General features: G+C 40.4%; 1 protein-coding gene across 1 annotated transcript in view; it reads left to right on the top strand.

The window, feature by feature from the left end:
* The window catches only part of gng12a (guanine nucleotide binding protein (G protein), gamma 12a), a 40,446-nt gene extending 25,157 nt beyond the window's left edge, over nucleotides 1–15,289 (top strand). Inside the window, exons 2-3 of the mRNA XM_005721018.1 lie at nucleotides 12,420–12,528; nucleotides 13,292–15,289. Of these exons, the coding sequence (XP_005721075.1) occupies nucleotides 12,436–12,528; nucleotides 13,292–13,417 (219 nt within the window). The 5' untranslated portion in view covers nucleotides 12,420–12,435 and the 3' untranslated portion in view covers nucleotides 13,418–15,289. The remainder of the gene's footprint in view (nucleotides 1–12,419; nucleotides 12,529–13,291) is intronic.
* Nucleotides 15,290–19,562: the final 4,273 nt, after the last annotated feature.

The following is a 19,562-nucleotide window of genomic DNA, read 5'->3' on the forward strand; positions in this document are numbered from 1 at the left end:
ACACACACACACACACACACACACACACACACACACACACACACACACACACAGATAGATAGATATATATCTGTCTTTACAGTTTATTGGGTGGGCCTAGGTGTGTTGCAGGGGCAGCTGTGGCTCAGGAAGTAGAGCAGGTCATCAAGGATGGTTGGTGATTCGATCACTGGCTGCTCCAGTCTGCATGCCAAGGATACTGAGCTCTGAGTTGCTCTCGATGCATTCGATATCGAATGCATCGAGAGCAACTCGTAGGACTGTGTGAATATTAGATAGAAAGCACTTCTACACAGAAAAAAAATGCCTGTACAATGTGGATGAGAGGTAAAGCGCTTTGAGTAGAAAGAAGAACCAAGTCATTTACCATGTATCTTTTCTTTTTCCTCTCTTCTTACTTCTTTTCTTTTTTGTATGTGTCTGTCTTTTTATCTCCCTCTGTCTTTTCCTATCTCTCTGTCTTTGTCCCCTTTTCTTTTGCGCTCGCCCTCCCTTGCTCCCCTCCTCTCTCTCAACCTCTTTCTCTCTTTTCCTCTCTCTTTCTCTCTCTGACCTGAGCATCCTGAAAAACAAACGCACACATTTTCCACCACTGTTCCCTTTGTCCTGATCTACATGGCTGTTGGCTGCTGTTGATCAACAACAAAAGATTTAGTACTTGAATATTATATTTTGCTTAACTTTCCTCAGAACAGATTCTGTAGTAATTTGCTTTAAAATAACATACGTGTATACCTGAATGCCATACAGGGGGCATTACAGATATACACTTGTATAAATGGACTTTGCCCCTCCTTACACACCTAATCTTTGTTACACACACACACACACACACACTCATCCCCATTTATGTCACCAGCTGACTAATCCCATTTCCTCTTTGCTCAAAAAGCAATCTCCTTTACAACCTTTATGTTGTATTCTAATAAGCTTTGTGACGTCTATGCCATTATCAATTATTCCATGCATGCATGCTGTTGCTTAACGCTTCCTGCATCGGCTCCAGCTGGGATCAGGCATAATCTGCGGCATAACTAACTACACACCTTTGCCCTTTTCTTTTTCACCATCGGTGCAGTAGCGACATAAATGTTCTCTGTTGAGCTCAGGGGTGGCGCCTGGAAAGGCCGAATACGTCTGTTTATTGTTCCATATAGGCAAGGCAGTGTTGGGGCAGAAATGGAGCACCATTGTGTAGTATCTCTCTGCCTTCGTCATGAATAGTAGCTTTCAGAGGCAAGGGGGACTGAGGCGAGAGGCAAAGCACTCACAATAGCTTTAAGTTTTATAGCAGTCTCTAGCAGCAGATATTTGGCACAGGACCAAATGCAACATACACACAGCTGCACAGCTTGCTTTCTCCAGCTGAACTCTCTCTCCCCTGCACACATACAAACTCTTATCTCTCCCTCAGTCTCGGTCGCAAGCACACAACTCTCTGCCCCGCCATTCATTCCTTCCCTGCATCCATTTCCAGCAAACTCCACTCGGCTTGCACTAAGCTTTCTTTTGTTCAGTTTTTGGAGAACAATGTTGTTTGTTTTCCGAGGGCAGCGCAGAGAGAGACGCTGCCTAGGTCGCCCATGTCTCCTGCATGTCACTCTCTGTGCGTCTGCAATGACGTCCGGAGGGCATTATCTGCCACAGGCCTCTGTTTGTTTTGGGCTGCTCCAGGCTCGATAATGACCCATTACTGGGGAACCAGAGGCTCACGGGCAACTACATGGAAGCTGTCGAGTCCTTGCTAATCTGGATGGTGCCCAAATTGGTCATATTCAGCTACAGTTGGGTGTCATTTTTAACTTGAACCAATTGCAACCAGCCAGTACCAACAAAGAGCTGCTGGCTATTTTTAGAATACCCTCTAGCTGCTAACAATATCACTGGGGCAACTTTCTGCGTCAGTTTAAGTCCTGCTATTAGCATTTTGACATCATGCATGTAAAGCCAGGAGTCCTGTCTGAAAGGCTGTTGAGCATCAACAAAGTCGTTTACATAGTTGTTTCATTATTTCTGGCCCCTCCGGTGGAAGGAATGCAAGGAGCCATTTGACAGTTACATCAATGGAAAGACCAAATATCTCTCATTCTTTGCTCTTACGTTCAGCGTATTGCAGATTGCAGACTCTTTCTCGAGGCCCTCATGTTAGCCACTTGTGATCTTTTTGGATCTTCCCTTTAATCGTTTTATCTGTTTCAACCCATACTGCACATCACTATCTACTGCACTTTTGATATGAAAGGTTGCTTGAAGTTACAGCCCAAGGCTGTCTCTACTTATTGTCTAATATAGGAAACTTTTATTAGTTCCAGGAACCTTCAGGCATAGTACCCCCAATCTTTGGTGTTTGCATAAAAAAGGTAGGTTTTTATTCTTTCTGAGGATAACAGGAACTTTGAGTGACATACATAAGCCCAGATTAAGTGTAGGGTGTTAGGCTGAACACATGAATGCAGCACAGGTATCCTTTATTATGGAAAAAGTGTAAATACCAGTAAAATATTAAAGTAGTTGAACAATACCCAGAAGAAATTACTGTTAATGAACTCCAGGCTGTATTGGGCTTCATTTTACTTGAACTTGCTAATATGCATCTACTGCAAAAAGAAAGCAATGCAAAGAGAGAAAATGACTTCGTTGAAAGGGTATCACAAGAAAATAAAAGGATGTTACGTTATCAGCTGCTAGCTAGACTATTGCATCTTATTTCCTATTAGCAGTGCAAATGCAAACAGAAAAAAATCCTTGGAAGATTCCCATTGGATACTTGCCTCCAGCTGTTCCCCAAGAACTGTTTGATCTGAATTGAGATGCTATAATGCACTATACTGTTTTATGTTACCCATGTTTGTTGCTGCAGTTAAGGAGGTCACAGATTTTTTTTCTGTATCCTGGGATTCACAAACACAACTCCCACCACACCTGCTGCAGGTACCTATTAAACCTTCACTTGCCTATGCTACACTTAGTCGACATTCAGCCCTAATCTTTAAACCACATACACCCACATTTAGGATTGCACAACTGATAATTTGCGATGTCAACAATAGCCACGGGCCACCACATGGCTGACCTTGCCTGCTGAAAATAGCCCATTCAGCAGTTTGGGAGCCAGATTTTGCCACATGACTCAGTGATGTGTGTGTGTGAGAAAGACAAATAACTCAAAGACAGAATTTGGGCCATTGTTTTAATCGTGATGAAAAATCGTAGTTCACAGAATGGGAAAGAAGAACAAAAGTAATTTTAAAAAAAGATTTTTTTTTCACACACTCACATCAAGTAGTGAGTGTGTGAACACAGCTCTCTGGGCTGTGAGCTGTGTCTGGAGTGGAATCTAATTAGGTTGAGATTGCCTTCTTTCGTCATGTGAGTTCTTGGCCCTGCTTAGTTTTTACATACCGGTCCTGCTTGTCCTCTCAATTATCATTGTTATCTGTCATTATGTCAGGCAGTCAGAGACGCTGACACAAATGCTGCTCCTCTTGTGCGCTGTATCAGCCACTCTCTGTACAGCAGCTATGTTCACACAGTCCTGACCTAAATAACATCATGTTTAAGGACACTGCTTCTCTTACTTGCCGTTTCATGGATGTACCCAACTTATCTGACTTCATGTGCAGCTTTTCCTTGCACCTTTGTAGCTTCTAGTGCTTTTGAATTGACTTTGTAGAAAAACTGGGCTGAGTTGCAATTTCTGCAGCAAAACTTCTCAGCCATTCAGTCTGTGCTTGAAACAAGGAATCATTCATACTTTATTTGGACAAGAATGAGCCTCGAGTAATTGTGCATGAATTCAGGATTTAGAAACCCTGGAGAAATGAGTCCAGTCTAGTCTTCTGTCTAGACACTGTGGGACTGTGTTGCAGGTTGCTCCGGTGTGCTGGATTGTTATTTATGCCTCCTTACTGGCAACAGCTGTGGCTGGAGGCATCATATTTTCAGGTTGTTTGTCTTTTTCTTTGAAGGTTTACATCTTTTCGTGGCAGTCACGTGAATGCTGATGTCTTAGGACACCTGAGATGTGAAGTAGTGATGATTATGTGGATTTTCTGCATTGCTAGCATTCAGATGTATGTGTATATATAACACAGTGTCTACTGTCATGGCTGAAACTATTAATCGAAATCAACTTTACTGGCCAAAGATAAATATACTTGATACCCTTTTTTTTCTTTTAAGTTAATTAAAAGCCCTCATTAGATTTATTATGCAGACATGGATGGATGGATGGATGTAAGGCGCAGCTTGAATTGCTGATGGAGACACTGCAAGGTGATTAGACTAGTTGATCCAGTCAGTCTGCAGCAGAAGTTACAGGATTGTGCAGTTAGTTCTGAGAAGCCATAGTATGTGGGTTTGAACTTAACTGTATCATGAAATATACTGTGTTATGTTTAGCACCACATGTCTTATGTGAACAACTTTCCATTAATCTTTGAACGGTCCTGCTGCTTTTCCTGGAAACTATCTGATTGCGCAGGGATAGAAATGACTGTTAGCTGATCTCAATCAAGCAGTCTTGGTAATCATAAGGAACACTGAACTTCCGAGTATTCCCTGTGGACAGAGTGTGCAGCCAGTATGCTGGGTGGGGTCAGTCAGCTTCACTTATCTTAGCAGCCAAACCTGCAGCTCTGGGGGTGGTGCTGCAGCTCTGTGTCTTGTCAATGTATGTGCAAATGCTAAACCTGGAACCCTTATATACATTTATCACTAGTGACTAAGCAGCAGCCACCCTCCCAAATTTAGCAATTTGGGCATATCTTCAATTTTTTTTATCAATAATTTTTTTGTTCAGACCTTCTACATCCAAAGTGCTTAATTTCTTAACATCGATCAAGTCACCAGCATCACCAGCATTTAGAGTTAAGCTTAGGTTTAGATTAACATCCTTCTCTTTTTATCGATCCATTGCATACTGTGTATAAAAGATGGATATAACCAATGTGATGTCATCAATTGGTTTGAGTTTCTCTTTGATAATTTTAGTATAATGGAAGACGGCTATTATGCTGAACTAAGATTTTTCTAAACTAAGAAAAATGTAAATATTTCACCCATCAAGTCTGAAACAAAGACTTACTGGTCTTTAATCTGATTACCTGCATTTCATTAGTCCAATACTCTAAGAAACCCAAGGGCAAAGATGCTTGAAGGGTTCATTACAGTGAATCAAATTAGGCCTCAATCGCACAGACGTAGAAAGTGGTGGTGGCCCCCTAGCAACCTCTAGCTGCTAAGGAAAAAAGTATGTAGTTCCCCGCTGATTGGCTAGCAATCACTGCAGATTGTTGGTTGACCAGTGGATTCCAGATGATCATTGATCAGTCTTTGGTCCTGTGACTGAAGCTTAAGATGAAACAACCCGTAGCTGATACCTTATGGCCTATACATCAACTCCTTGTCATGCAAAGTCTCTATTAATGCAACCCATAATACGTTTATGCTTTTATATAATTTCAACAGGTGAATTATAAGTAAATTCAGTCTCATGCAGTTGTAATAAAGGAGGGAAAGAAAAGAAACCTTTCTTAATACCAAACTGTAAACATGTTTAATTCTGCTGTAGAGTTGGGCATTTTAACATGGGTGTCTTTGAGAGGCAAACTGAATATGGCATTATAGGAAGTTTAGTTTTCAACCATTTGGCATACACAAATGGGAGAGCTTATAAAAAATGAATATGTTGGGCACAATTGAATGTATGAAACTCAATGACAAAGGAAGCTTTTTCTTTTTTTAAATAAAATGTTTTACATTAGCATGTGGCTAAAAAGTTACTTAACCCTAAGCCTGCGATGCTAAATTATTAATGAACATTTCTGCAAAGCGACTTGCTGACTCAGTGTGTTATTTCAACAAAGCTCATAAATGAGGATGGCAGATGCCCTGGTGCTCGTGTACCAGCTGTTGCGTATGATAAGTCTTATCAAGAATGGCAAAATTGTGTGTTGTCAGGGCCTGCAAAATGTTACAGTAACACAGTAATGCTAATGAGCATTTCTGAAGAAGAAGTTTGTTGTGCAGTTAATTTGCATAAATTGTGTTAAAGGTCCCAAGTCTCTAATGTCTCTTTGGCAGACAAAATCATTGCTGTTTTAACTGCCAAACAGCAGCTGACAGACAAACCAGAGCCTAATAAGTACCTCTTTCTTTTTTCTGGTGGGAAAGTAGTGATGTCAGGCTTGTGGTTCTCACAGTATAAAACAAGTATAAGCTCGCCATGTCTGTGTTGTGCCTCACCCCTTCTTTTTCACAGACTGAGAAACTCTGCAGCCAGAGTCTCCCTTCTAGTTTATAAACACAATCACGCTTTACTCAGCATCAGGACTGATGACTGAGTATTAGTAAGGTTGATAAGCACTGTTACCTTATGAGAACAGGGCAGTGTTTATAGTAAAGCAGGCTGCAGAGTAGTTCTGAGGGACATGTTTTAGGTACAGCAGGAGACAGTTTTTCACTCAGCTGGAAAAGTGCTGAGTTGCAGCACAAAGTATGAGAGATCTACTTTTAGCTTTGCCTGCAGACTAGGAAACTCCTACTGGCAGGGGGAAGGTTGTAGTTGAGAAAGATAGCACAATTAAGTGCGTGTGTGTGTGTGTGTTTGTATGGAAAGGGGAACAGCTAGTATAATGACGTGTGGCTGGAGTCCTTTAAACTCTTTTCAAAGCTGCAGACATCTGTCTGTATGTTGCATTTTCACAATTCACTGCTTTATTTGGAAAAGCACTAACACTTACAGTCAGGACAGTAGATTTTCAAGTATTTTTAAAATAATCACCTATCAAATGTGATTTATATTTTTGCAGATAAAAAAGAGGCTCTTGTGCATAATCATGTATGTGCAGCTTGCACCTGCATAATGTCAGCAGATGTAGTTTAATACTGCAGAAAGCACTCGTCGTGCAGCCAGTTTGTCAGAAACACGACATCAGAGCGCATGGTCTATGCTTTTCTTTTTTCTTTAGTAAAAATTGTTGCATGAGTGAAGAAGTAATTGCAGGATCAATCTGATTTAACAAACAAGCAGCTCGCACACGGCAGCAAGACACGGTACAGTTTGTTTCCTTACTTGAGATTAGGTTGCAGCTCTTCATCTGACAGTTCAGTAATGTCCTTCATGTTCTGTACTTGCAGGAAGAAAAATAATTTATGAAATGTGTTTCCCTGTGTCAGAATGAAATGTTGTATTAGCATCAGCAGAGACTAAAAATACAGGAGGTATTGTGAAGGTCGAATCTGCCCTTGGTAAAACAACTACATTCAGTAACTGCAACTGCTCAGTGTAAAGTGAATGGATCACTGTGGCTTCAGGAGTGGCGTCAGAAAGCTGAGCTTGCTTTGATAAAAATTTAAAGGATTCTGACTTTAAAAGGACCTCAAAAGCCTTCACTACAAACATCCATTCTCAATCATCAAAGACATAGTTGCCTCCAAGTCTTTTACTATATTCTCACCGCTATGCTATAAACTCCATGCTCAGATGGCCTGGCCTGCATGGGTTTGCTTAGCTCTGTATTTTTATGTCTGAATTTTATTTAGAGTTTCTTTTTGTGAGCACTCGTTTTTTGCATCAAATTTGCATGCGCGCAGGAGTGAGATAATCCAAGCTTTTGGAGCATTTAGGTTACTGTGACATTTTTTCCTCCAGCTCCTCCACAACCCAAATAATAACACCCATTCTGAAAAGGTCCTACCGATCATTTACCGAAGACAGTACCAGTTAGTGTATCTGCAGAAGAACGCAGTCTGCAATTACCAATCTGTCATTTTTGGGTCAACTAGATGTAGAGCTTTCCATGCGTAAAAGGCTGATCCTTGCCTGCCTCTCATCACCTTATGTCAGTTAAAGTGTGAAGTACAGCTGTCAATACTTAAGCCCTAAAGCAGTGTTACTTTATTACAAAAGCTGCTCCAATCTAAAAAGCCCGAGATACTCACTCACTGAAGAGACCACACAGACTGACTCTTCTTTTAGCCTTTAATGTATGTTATTTGTATTCGTCAGCCGATTTTAAGAGGGTTTTTTGGGTTTAAGCTGCAGTGTAGTAATAGTGTGAGACACACAGTTTTTCATCTCTGAGTGTTGCTGTTAATAGCATTGACTCATAATGGTTCCCTGTTCTTGGTACTTTGAACACCGTGCTAATGAATGGCATGTGTGCGGGTAGGTTTGTGTGTGTAAGATACAGCAGAGTGGCGGGCCCATGCTGCTCTGTGCAGTAGGTGGTCCTGCCTGCTTGTATGCATGTGTGTTGTGCTGTAAAAGAGGTGGTCTTTTTCTGATCCTTGAAGGTAATTTTTTTTTGCCCAGCTTCTGTATGTACATGGTGGTGGTTAATGCCACACACTCATGCTCACAGTGCTCTCCCATAGAGTTTCAGCCCGGCTGCTGCTGGTGGTAGCTGGCATCACATCACAGGGGCTGCACTGTTTGACTCATTTTACCTACAGAAATCACTTCTGAGTCCCAATGGGAGTCCTGCCTCTTTCTTCTACCACACATGCTGATTAAAATAATCTACACAAAGTAGTAAACTTTCAATTCTGTCTTAATTTCATCTTAAATAACATTCGTGGAGGTCTCTTTAGTTCCCTTCACATGCCAGGCTTCAGATGTGGAGAGCCAAAGCTTTAAAAGTGTCTCAGTCTAAATACTTATTACACTTGAGGGTTACTGACAGCAACTAATATTTAAATAATGGGTTGGTATTAGACCTGCAAGCAAAGATTACTTTGGTAGTCGACTAATCGGCAAGTTTTTCTTTGATTATTTGATTATGCAACGATTATTTCAACAACTCTTATCTCCACTTCCTGTGAGCAGATCTCTTCTTCCAGGCTCCAGGTACCTTTCCCCACCTTATTCCTTCCACCTGTGAATCACCAGCAAATTAAGATAACGACTCAGGAAATTAATTTTAAAATAATCAGTGTATTAAGTAACACAAATTAAAGTGCTAGTAGTATTTAAACAAACAAACAAAAAAACCAACTAAAAATAGGAAACTAAAATGGCTTCTGTCCATAAGTTCAAATAAATTTTCACATTAAATCCAAAAGATTTAGTTTCCACTCCAAAATAACAAGTTACCAACGTTAACAGATGAATTCATCATGGATTCACAGTTGCAGTGGACAAGCTCTGCAGTGGGGCTTTCGCTTATTTTTGAGATGATGTTCCCAGCAGCTGAGAACAATGGAAAAGTCGCTCTCTGTCATGACTTCAGCCATTTGAGAGGTGCATGAGCCTCATTAAAAGACGAACTCAACGCCTGTGCTTAGTACTAGTGAAACAGAACAAAACAGAATTATATTGTCTGCCTTGGCAGACAATACAGGCGCATAGTTGCCCACATAGTTTCCTGCAGTGTATTGCAGTTACATAAACAGATTTACGTGATATGATGCATCGACAATAAAATTCTGCATCAACAAATTTTTATAGTCGACATCTTTCATTAGGCCAACGAATCTGGGTGCTATCTTTTCTGTGAGACAGATATAACATTACAGAAAAATTCTTTTTGTATCCTTTTGTGTAATCTTGAAGCTTGAAAAGAAAAACAACTGGACATCTTTAAGTTTCTTGAAGACATTTCACCTTTCATCTGAGAAGCTTCTTCAGTTCTGAAGAAGCTCTAAGGAACTGTTCTTTTCTTTCCAAGCTCCTTAGATTACCATGACCTGGATGACTGAGAAGCTACACAGATATCCTTTTGTGTCGTTATGCATATTTTTCTGTAAAATACTTTGATGGACAGAGGAGTTCATGGTCGACCTCAAGGTGCCCAGGATCTGTGGCTGCAAAACAAGCACAAATCATTATGCCTCCACCACCGTGCTTGACAGCTGGGAGGAGTTGTTTGTCCTGATGGTTTTCATCAAACACAGCATGCATTATGGCCAAACATTATGGCCAAGGATCAACACTCTGTACATCGAAAGGGCATCATTTAGAAGGCTTGTGGTGTGTTCAGACATAGACTTTGTATTTGAGATTTAGCTCTTGGGTTGTTTGCAGTTCTTCTGATCTTGGGGTGAATTAGCTAGGACGTCCAATCCTGGAAATATCTTTAAAACACACCTGAATGACTGCATACTTGTGAGCAGAATGATGGAAGTTTTCTTATTTAAGACACAGTGTGCACATAGAAAAGTGAGAAGTTACGATCACTTAACATAGCACAGCATCATTTATACAGAAAAGAGAAAAACTTGGTAAAATTTCAGAATAAATCTCCCTTTAAACCCTTTAAATTAATTTGTCTGAATTACGCTAGCAGCAAAATAAAATGTGGTACCTTTTTAAATCTGCTTTGGTTTTACTTGCACCTCTGATCTGTGATTAAGAGCCCTTTTATTCTCTTTTGCAGAATGTGTAATTGCTGCTGAACCTGAAATAGCAGTCTTTAACTCAAGACATGGATGATTAGCCTCTCTGCAGGAAGAGGTTTTTGAGAGAAAGGACCAGCCCAAGTTTTGTTTTTTGTTTTTTTACTTCAGACCTGCCGTGTGAAGGTTGTTTGCATTTCTCATTCTATCGCAGTATTTCTTTGTAGTATTTGATCAGCAGTTGTTGGGCCGTGTTTGCATATTGCACTATGCAGTCGGTTTTGCTTGATAGTGCCAAGATACCAGAATATTTTATCTGGAAGCAGGAAAATGCTAGCCCATCTGGAGCAGGTGAAGTAAAAGTGCAGTCTGGAACTTTATACCTGTGGAGATTTTTAGTGTCAAGAAGTGAGGAACAAAATCTTTGCTTCTTTCAGTATAATAATAAAAGAAAAAAATCTAAGCCTGGGCATGTCCCTTGCACAAAATTCCTCCACACATTGAAAAGAAGAAAAAAACAAAGACTTGGACTCAAAATGTTTAAATAAAAGGATTTTTTTGTCCTCTTCACCTTTTGGTGGCTCGCCTTTATGAGGAAGATGAGGATGTCTCTACCCTCTCAGATTGTGACGCAAGACTCTTTGATGTCTCACAAGATATCAATAATATTTCAGCACTTTGAGTCATCTCTCAAACTCACTCTTTTGAAGTCTTTACTTGTCATTGGATGGAAATAAAACTCCAATCAGGCACTTCCCAGGAGAACTCTTCCGTCCCTTCACGTTTCCGTTTTTTGTCTTTATTCCTCCCTCGCGCTTTGTTCTTGAAATGAAAAGCAGTGTGATTTGGCTACAGCATCAGACGCTGTCTGGACTGACTACATCCTGCAGACAGGGTCTAACAAAATAAACATTTTCTGCAATATGTTTGCATTGGACTAAAACTGGCTTTAGGACTGTCTGTGGCTGTTGCAAGTTCATGTGTGTCTCGTTTACAGCACCTTCCTGTATCATTTACAGTTACTGTGACTGAGGCCTCGTTACACAATCCTGTGCCCATTCAGAGCGGATGCAGTAATTGGAGCATTTGTGCACCAAAACATAAACACAGTAGTAATAGTAATAATAATATACTTGTTTGTATTTTTCTGTTTGCATGTTTCTAAATCAGTAAAGATTTTGCTTTAACGCCAGGGTATCTCTGCAAAGCAGAAAATAGAGCCCTGTAGGTATTTAGCTAAAACTAGAGTATAAAAACCAAAAATACGCTCTAAGGCAACTTTTAAAAGGCCTGAATGAAAAAGCATTGCCTTTTTGTAACTGCATACAGGTTGATTGATTTATATATTTCACGCACACTGTTTGTTAATTTAAATTAAACGTCACAGTTTGCACAAACTTTCGACACAAACTTCTGAGAAGCTGTACTTTAGGCTTCCTGTTCTCTGCTGAGAAAGGTTTTGGTCAAAGCAAGGTGTGTCACAAGAAGGCATTTGTGTGTTATGCAAAGATGTTACAGGAAACAAGTCTGTTTTTATGGGAAACACAGACACGTGGCAATAAAAGGAAGCAAGAGAGCACAAGAGCGACATCGGAGCTGGATTGTGAATTATGTCCGGGCTTGTTCGCTCTGTGTGTTAATGATTATCAGAAAAACTCTGAACTCTTTGTGGCCTTTGGTGCAAACACACACATCATGCATATTCTGATCTTCATTAACTGTCTTAGGTAGCAGAGTGTGTGCAGCTCACATACTTTTGCTGCAAGTATGCACTGGCAAAACAAAATTTGCATATTTCAAAGGAAATGTGGATGTTTGGCCTCTCTGTGTGCTATAGAGCTGTTGGTATGCAACACATTACATGCATTACATAAGGTCAAATCATTTAATAGCTTGTGATGAACACCTGAGACACATTCAGTGCCAATAATTGGAATCATCATTTCGATAGAAGTGCAGGAACTGAAAACAAAACTAGATTTTATTGGCCTCTTACATCAGTGCATTCTTACCAAAAACATATTTGCATTCTTTATCTGTTTCTTCCTCCTCATCCAGTCATCTTCCATTCTTCCTTGCAGTGTTGCATCGCCCAGGATGTCTTCAAAGCTTCACCCTTCCAATAACATCGCCCATGCCCGACGGACGGTGAACCAGCTGAGAATAGAGGCGAGCATTGAGAGGATAAAGGTACAGTGCCTCATTCAAGCCACCTCTCCTGTTCTATGTTATGTATCTGTTCCACCAACAACATATGGTCCAGGGGTGCTTGCTCTGGGGGGTGTAATGTTCTCTTTACATATGATTTGTCACTATATAAATAAAATAAAATAGAATTAATGGCTCAAAGTGTAGTGAACTGCTCATGTTCAATGTTACGAGATACCTTAACAAATAAAATACACATTTAAAAACATGTTTATGTTCTGCAGAATAACATGAATGGAGTGTGGGGGAAAATTGTTGTTTTTGGCCAAATGTGAGGTGTGTACATGGGATTAACCAGCCAATCACACAACTGCTTCTCTTAAAAGTTGTTGCTTCTACACAAGCAATAGCATTGGATGATAACTCGTGAATTTGAGCCACTTTGTGGAATACAAATTACAATTTGTTTAGTAATTTGCATTCCTTTATCAGAGTCTTTAATCCATCAAACCTGGCAGAGACAGACACGATGGTCACATGTTTAGATACAGTGGTGCTTAGAGTTTTTAAGGATATCCTTATTTCACATGTTCATCTCAAATAGATGTGATGCCGTACTCTAAAACCAGTCTAAAGATCCAAAGCTTTTGAACATATAATTGTTGAGCAGTACATAAATATGTGTTGTGTTTACAAATGGATTGACTTTGTGTGCTTGCGCATTGCAACAAAGACATCCATTAAAAGCTCTCTCCATTCGTATGTGATGGTTGTTTTATTTACTTATTTTTTATTGTTTCCACAGGTATCCAAGGCCTCTGCAGACCTTATGAACTACTGCACCGAACACGCCAGAAATGACCCTCTCCTTACGGGCATCCCTGCTTCAGACAACCCCTTCAAGGAAAAAAAACCCTGCACTATATTGTAGTGGATGTCACCTAGCCTTTATCTGTTTTTTTTTTCTTTTGTGTGTTTGTTTGTTTGTTTTGGCTTATTAATGTTCCTGTATTTCTTTGTGTTGGGAGAAATTGGAGGAGTGGACTGGGATCGAATCATTACCATGTGTTCAGAAACCATGTGTTGTGTGCCTGTTCCAGCAGCCCTGTATTATTCACTGAAAATATTGACCCATTCTTCAGTTTGAGCTCTAACCACTAACAAAACGTTGCTTCCAAGTACGTAATATCAAAGCAGATATCCTTGTCGAAATGTCCCAACAGCACTTGCAATCCTCAGTGATGGATTTTGGTCTTTCCTGATATGTGCACAACGTCATCTCCGGTGGGCAGCGACTGTTACTCGTCTCCCTGGTTTGCCTTAAATGGGTTCATGCAGCCAAAGTGTCCCTCCTGCCCTTTAAAGTGTGTCATCCAAGGAGAACAGTGAGAGCTTCAGAAAGAGGTGCCACCGGTATTGTACGGTTTGGATTACTAAATTCAGGGGCGGGTTCTGCTCAGATGTTACCGTGATGTATTTTGGATTGGAGCAGTAACACTTAGTGTTGCATTCCAGTAACGCAAAGTATTTTACAACCCATCCCAGCTGCAGCAGCCCCCAGCTGCTTCTGCGTAATCTGCATCCAGCTCAGTTCAGTCTGTTCCTCTCTGGTACTACAGCTGTAATCTGATAGTGTAAAATCTCCTTGCAGTATAATTACCTTGTATAGTGTTTCCTTTAGCTGATTTAATGAACCGTCATGTTGATATTCATTCCATATGAACACCTTTGGTCAAAGATAATCAGTGCTCAGATTCAGATTTACATGAAGCAACACTGTGTAATGAAAAGCCGGGACCAAGAAAACCAATGACACTGCATATTAGAAATATTTTTAATGGTGTCTGAATTTGACTGTTTTAGCCGTCCTTTGTAAAAACTTTCTGCGGTACATTATTTTTAGGATGCTCATGACAAAACGTGCTAGCGATCTTTACTCAGTGTCAGCCCCGCCTGCTCGCTCATCACAAGTGTCTTAGTCAAGTGAACGTGCACATCATTATCTTTAAGTGTTTTGGCACCAGGTGGGCATAATGTGTGTGCATTGATTTATTTTTATTTTTCATTTTTTTTAAACCACTCTCTTAAAACTGCTCTAGTTTTCCACTTTTGTGTTTGTGGGGATGGAGGGTGTCGGTCTGGCATGTGCTGTATGTTGTGATTTGCTGGGAGAAAAATATCTGCTATGGTGAATTTTACAATAAGAAAAAAAAAAAAAAGACAGAATAGATAGTATTAATTCAAATCTTCTTCACTCTAAAGCCTTACTTATGTTTGCCTTGTATGATGAAGAACATTCTAACTTGGGAGTACTTTCTTTAAAGATGTTTCTATCAATTTTTATCTGTGGGATGAAAGTGATTTGTAACAATATTGTGCCATCAGGTTTTGTCTACATGTCACGAGCAGAACTTGTTAAAATTGTGTTTCACTTACCAGGTGCTCCGCTTTTCAGCAGTTTTGGTAATGTTGTCTTCTCCAAAGGGTACTTTCAGGTCTTCAAATCAGCAAGATCTAGTGTTACTATCAATGGTATTGTTATTTTTTATGATTTTTGTCTAAGCTGTCAGTTCTTCTTACTTGCAATAAACGAGTCCTGTATGCCTCCTAAGGAAAAAATTCAGATGACCACTGCCATGTCCTAATTTCTGTCCATTCACAGTGACTCTGTAACAGCCTTATTGTACCATTTATAGATGAATTTAATTGTCAAAATCTGCATTTTGATAACTGTCTTTATTAATATTCCAACATTTGTATGAAGACTTAACTGAAATTAATAAAGTGAAGCATTCCTACAGTCCAATACTGTACTAATATCTCAATAAAAACGTGCCGTGCTGCATAGCCTTGCTACTATCCATGCTGAGATTTATGCAGAATAGAAACCCGATGCTGGCCTCTCATGTCCATAGTGTTATCTGGGGCTACTTCCTCTCATTAGCCATATTTCTTACTTGGGAGAGAAGAGACCTCGGGCCTCTCACCAGGGCAGTTTAAAAACCGTGTGCAAAGCTAAATATAGAAAGTGCAACACTCTGATTTCCACCACTCTTGGATAGTAACTATTTTGGGGCACAGCCTGCTTAGCCTGAGAGTCTGTTTTTCTTCTCTGCTGGTGGCCTCTTGGGTCTCTCTGACCTTGTTTCATGGCAGCTGGTGGGTACAGAGCTTTTTACGTTTTCTGCTCCACACAATGGGAAGATCATACAGGAATGGCATATTGTCAGCTATTGTAACAACTACAGAAATACAGGGCTGGATGTGACAGTTCTCACACATACAGCCACGTAGTGATGAAAAAAAAACAAACCCCAAAACAATGTCACCTATTATTGTTCAAAAGCTACACAGGCGAAACTCTCCTCTTGTTTTCTCACGGTGCTCGTCCCTCAGAGATCAAATGTCACTGCAGGAAACATGAGCATTGTTAGTATTGTACAGACTAATAAAAATAGAGACTTGTAATGGAAACTTTAGAGGGGACCTGTTCTCATTTCTAACTCCATGTTTTTATTAACCGACTCTACTAAAGTACCTTTGCAGATTTGCAGCTGAAAATTGTGCTTTTTTTTTTTTACAAACAAAAAAAAATTTGTGGGCTTTCCTCTGATTGGCTGGCCCTCATAAACAAACAAAGTGTCAGAGGCTTATGTACTTACAGCCAGGGTTGTGTGCTTGAGATGACCGTTGGACTCTGAAGCCTGACCTTATTACAGTTAGCATCTGCCATTGTAATATTACACATATGACAAATAAAAACAGGCCCATTTCAAGTTGACAAAGCTATGATAAGATTAAAAACTTGTTGGTGGGGTGGCATGTAAAAGCATCCATTAAAGATGTTTTACAGACATCTGTAGGCATGAATGCCCCTGAAGGCCACTGCAGTAATCCCAGTTTGTCATTGTGCAGCAATGTGAGAGTTGGGAGTGGGGGGTAGCGGCTGGCAGGGTAGCTCACTGACCATGTGCCCCACTGTGAAAATCTGTCCTGGCAGTTACAGTGTCAGTGTGTAGGAATGTGCTGATGTGTGGGTGAGGCTGGATGATGGAGGGTGTGGAGTGCAGTTGCACCTCAGTTCCTCTGGTAGTCCCAGCTGCATGTTTATCTCTCCATTGCCAGCTAATCTGTACTTTTCCTGTTTAAGTTACAATATGTAATGCACAACTCACCCATAAACAGTGCTGCAAATAATAGAGTACTTTCACGCTAGTGCTGCCTGTATGTCAGTGACTTCATTATTTGTGTTATCAACACTCCTACTTTGGAACATTTCAGAAACTTCTAATTGGCTTCATTTATTTAACAGCTTCAGTTTCACAATGATAAGATTAGAATATACAAACATGATTAAAGGCCCAGCATGCCCTTATAAACTAATAGGCATTCTCAGTCAGTATGATTCAGCATACTGACACCAAAGCTGTGTAAAACTCTGCAGGAACTTTCATGAGGGCCCCATGTGACAATAAAAATGATGATGCTGAAACTCCTGATGCGATCTATTAGTTTTAGTGATTTAGAGTATGCAATTTCTGGAAATATTACGGTGGGGTTGTTGCTACTATAAAAGCTGCACAACTTTTTCGCTAAAAAAGATGGATTGAGATGGCATTTAAAGTTATATAACAAAACATTGGAAAACTGAAATAGAAGGCTTTTATTTTTGAAAATAAATCAGACTTCAAAGCATCTGTTACATTCCTAGAACTCTCTGTGGCTTTTATTTTGAAAACCATGTTTAAACTGGTCATGCCGATGTAACTGGGACTGTCATGTAAGTTTCCACCACTGCTTATAGCTGAGCTCATGAAACATAAGCGAAACTCCAAACTAGCATGAAATTTGACAGGTGCGACTGGTGAAATGTACCTTATCAATATTTACCATTTCCATAGATGTGGCCTAATTTTTCCGATTCACTTGTTGCTCTGGCTGTCATGCACCTACCAGCTTAAAAGCTCCACAAGCCCACACAGTTAGTGAAACAACTCCTAAATACCTTAGGGTGTAATCGTCCATCCCGTCTATATTCTGACACTTCATCTCGAGGAGATAGTCGTCCCCCTGTGACGCAAAATCCTTAGAGCAGGACAGCACTTTACTGGCTGGAGTAAATCAAGTCTTGTGCAACATCCCTGCAATGTTTAAACAGTGCTGATAAATGTGTCACGGGTCAAATTCATACAGTTGTGCAGCTGATATGTATTGTTGTGACAGGTGTGTCCTCTTGTTGATATTAATTTGTTTGCCATTAGGATAGCATCTCAGTATAACGCAGCCTAATCAAAAAGCCTTAAATAGCCATAAAGAAGAACCAACACCTCTCTGAGTCTGGGTTAAACAGCACTGATTTTTGGCTAGATGCACCTATTAAAATGATAATTGATCTTGACAGCGCACAGTGCGTTCAAATCTCAATTCATTATATTACTGCCTCAGGATATTAGGTTACATCAGCACAAGCCAAATATTCGATGTTCAGAGTGACTCAGCAGCTAACTGAACTTTGCTCTGTGTTTAAACAACAGTGAACTTTTCCCTGCAGTAGCACACGACCACCAGGTGACGATCACGAAAAGGGAAAAACATCCAGCATAAACTTCAAAGGAAGTCAAAAGTGGTATTACAGGGCTTACATCAGCCCTCCGCTGCTCACATCTTAAAATAACCTTTCTCTTTCCATCACAGAGATGCCACGTTACATCAGTCAGCGTCACTTCCTGCAGTCACAAGCCGGGCGACCTTTCACACGGTGCCAGCTAAAACTGTAAAACCACAGGGCCTGTGGGAAATTTTCTAGGGCAGGGGAACATTCTGATCTAGGTAGCACTTAGGAGTGGCTTTAAGTGCACTTTGCATTTCTGAGTGCAGTGGAGGCTTCTGGGTGATGTAGTAAAAACAGAGACCAGCTGAAGCATTACTGAGGCACTGGGTTTTGTTTTGAAGTCCAGTCCTCTGCTATATGCAGCTCAAACTGTGAGATTTAAGTAGAGCACAAAACCCACCAAACTGGCAAAGAATTAGTAAATTCATTCTGACTACAGAGAAGCAAGTCAGTCAAGTTGAGCAGCAGTAAATAATTCACACAGAGGCTGAACTGGATTGTGCAACTCAAGGACAGGCTTCTGCCCTTCTCGTGATTATGACTGTGCACTTTTAGAAGGGGATTGCCCGCCTGACTCCAGCCCTGTGACATCATCGAAACTCAACTCCAGAGAGATCACCTGCATGTGACATAGCTGGGAAGGGAAAGGGTGAGGGGGTGGCGGGAGCGCTCCAGATCATCTTGCACGAGGTTGCGTGCCAAAACCTTGTTTAGAATACGCTCCAAGTTTTTTTCCACTCCTGTTTCCAGTAAGGACTCTCTGCACATTATTGGTCCTGAGGGGAGAAGCCAGAGTATTCTGAGCAAACCCTCAAGAGACCTGCACTAGCTCTCAATATTTTATTTAATTTTTTTAAAATGGTGTGGTACGTGATCCCCTCCCCCCTCCCCCTCCTGAGGAAGTCAGCTAGTGAAAATGCAAACTGCCAACAACAAATCAGAGTATTGGTGAAACGGGAACCTGTTTGGATGAATGAGCAAGGTCCTGCTGACCGAGGCAGAAGCTGGAGCAGAGAGAGCTGCGAGGATTATTGTTCTCTTCAGCTCAGAGATGGCACTGAGGCCAACATGACCCCTGTGATCCACATGTGATCCACTTGCTAAAGGTCCCATTTCAGCTCAGCTTTGCTAAAATTTCCAGAAATGCAAAGGAGAGATCAACAAACGCAGTTCTTGTTCCAAAAACAAAATACTTTTATTGACACCAATACAGATAAGTGTCTCGTATTCAGATATTACAAATATTTTTTATATATATATATATAAAAAAAAAAAAAAAGAAACATAAATACACTTAAATATAATTAGAAATAATTTAAATTGTAACAAAAGAACTATTTCACTTGTGGCAAGAAGCCAGCTGGTATTAGAAACACTAGATACACAGAATGTCTTCACTGGATGTGTAGCCCTTCCCTTTTTTCTCTCTCTTTTTTTTAAAATATAAATTATCACAACAGCAAAG

Source organism: Pundamilia nyererei, unplaced genomic scaffold (assembly GCF_000239375.1).
Source record: "Pundamilia nyererei isolate P.nyererei 1_Seehausen unplaced genomic scaffold, PunNye1.0 scaffold00004, whole genome shotgun sequence".
Classification (NCBI taxonomy): Eukaryota; Metazoa; Chordata; class Actinopteri; order Cichliformes; family Cichlidae; genus Pundamilia; species Pundamilia nyererei.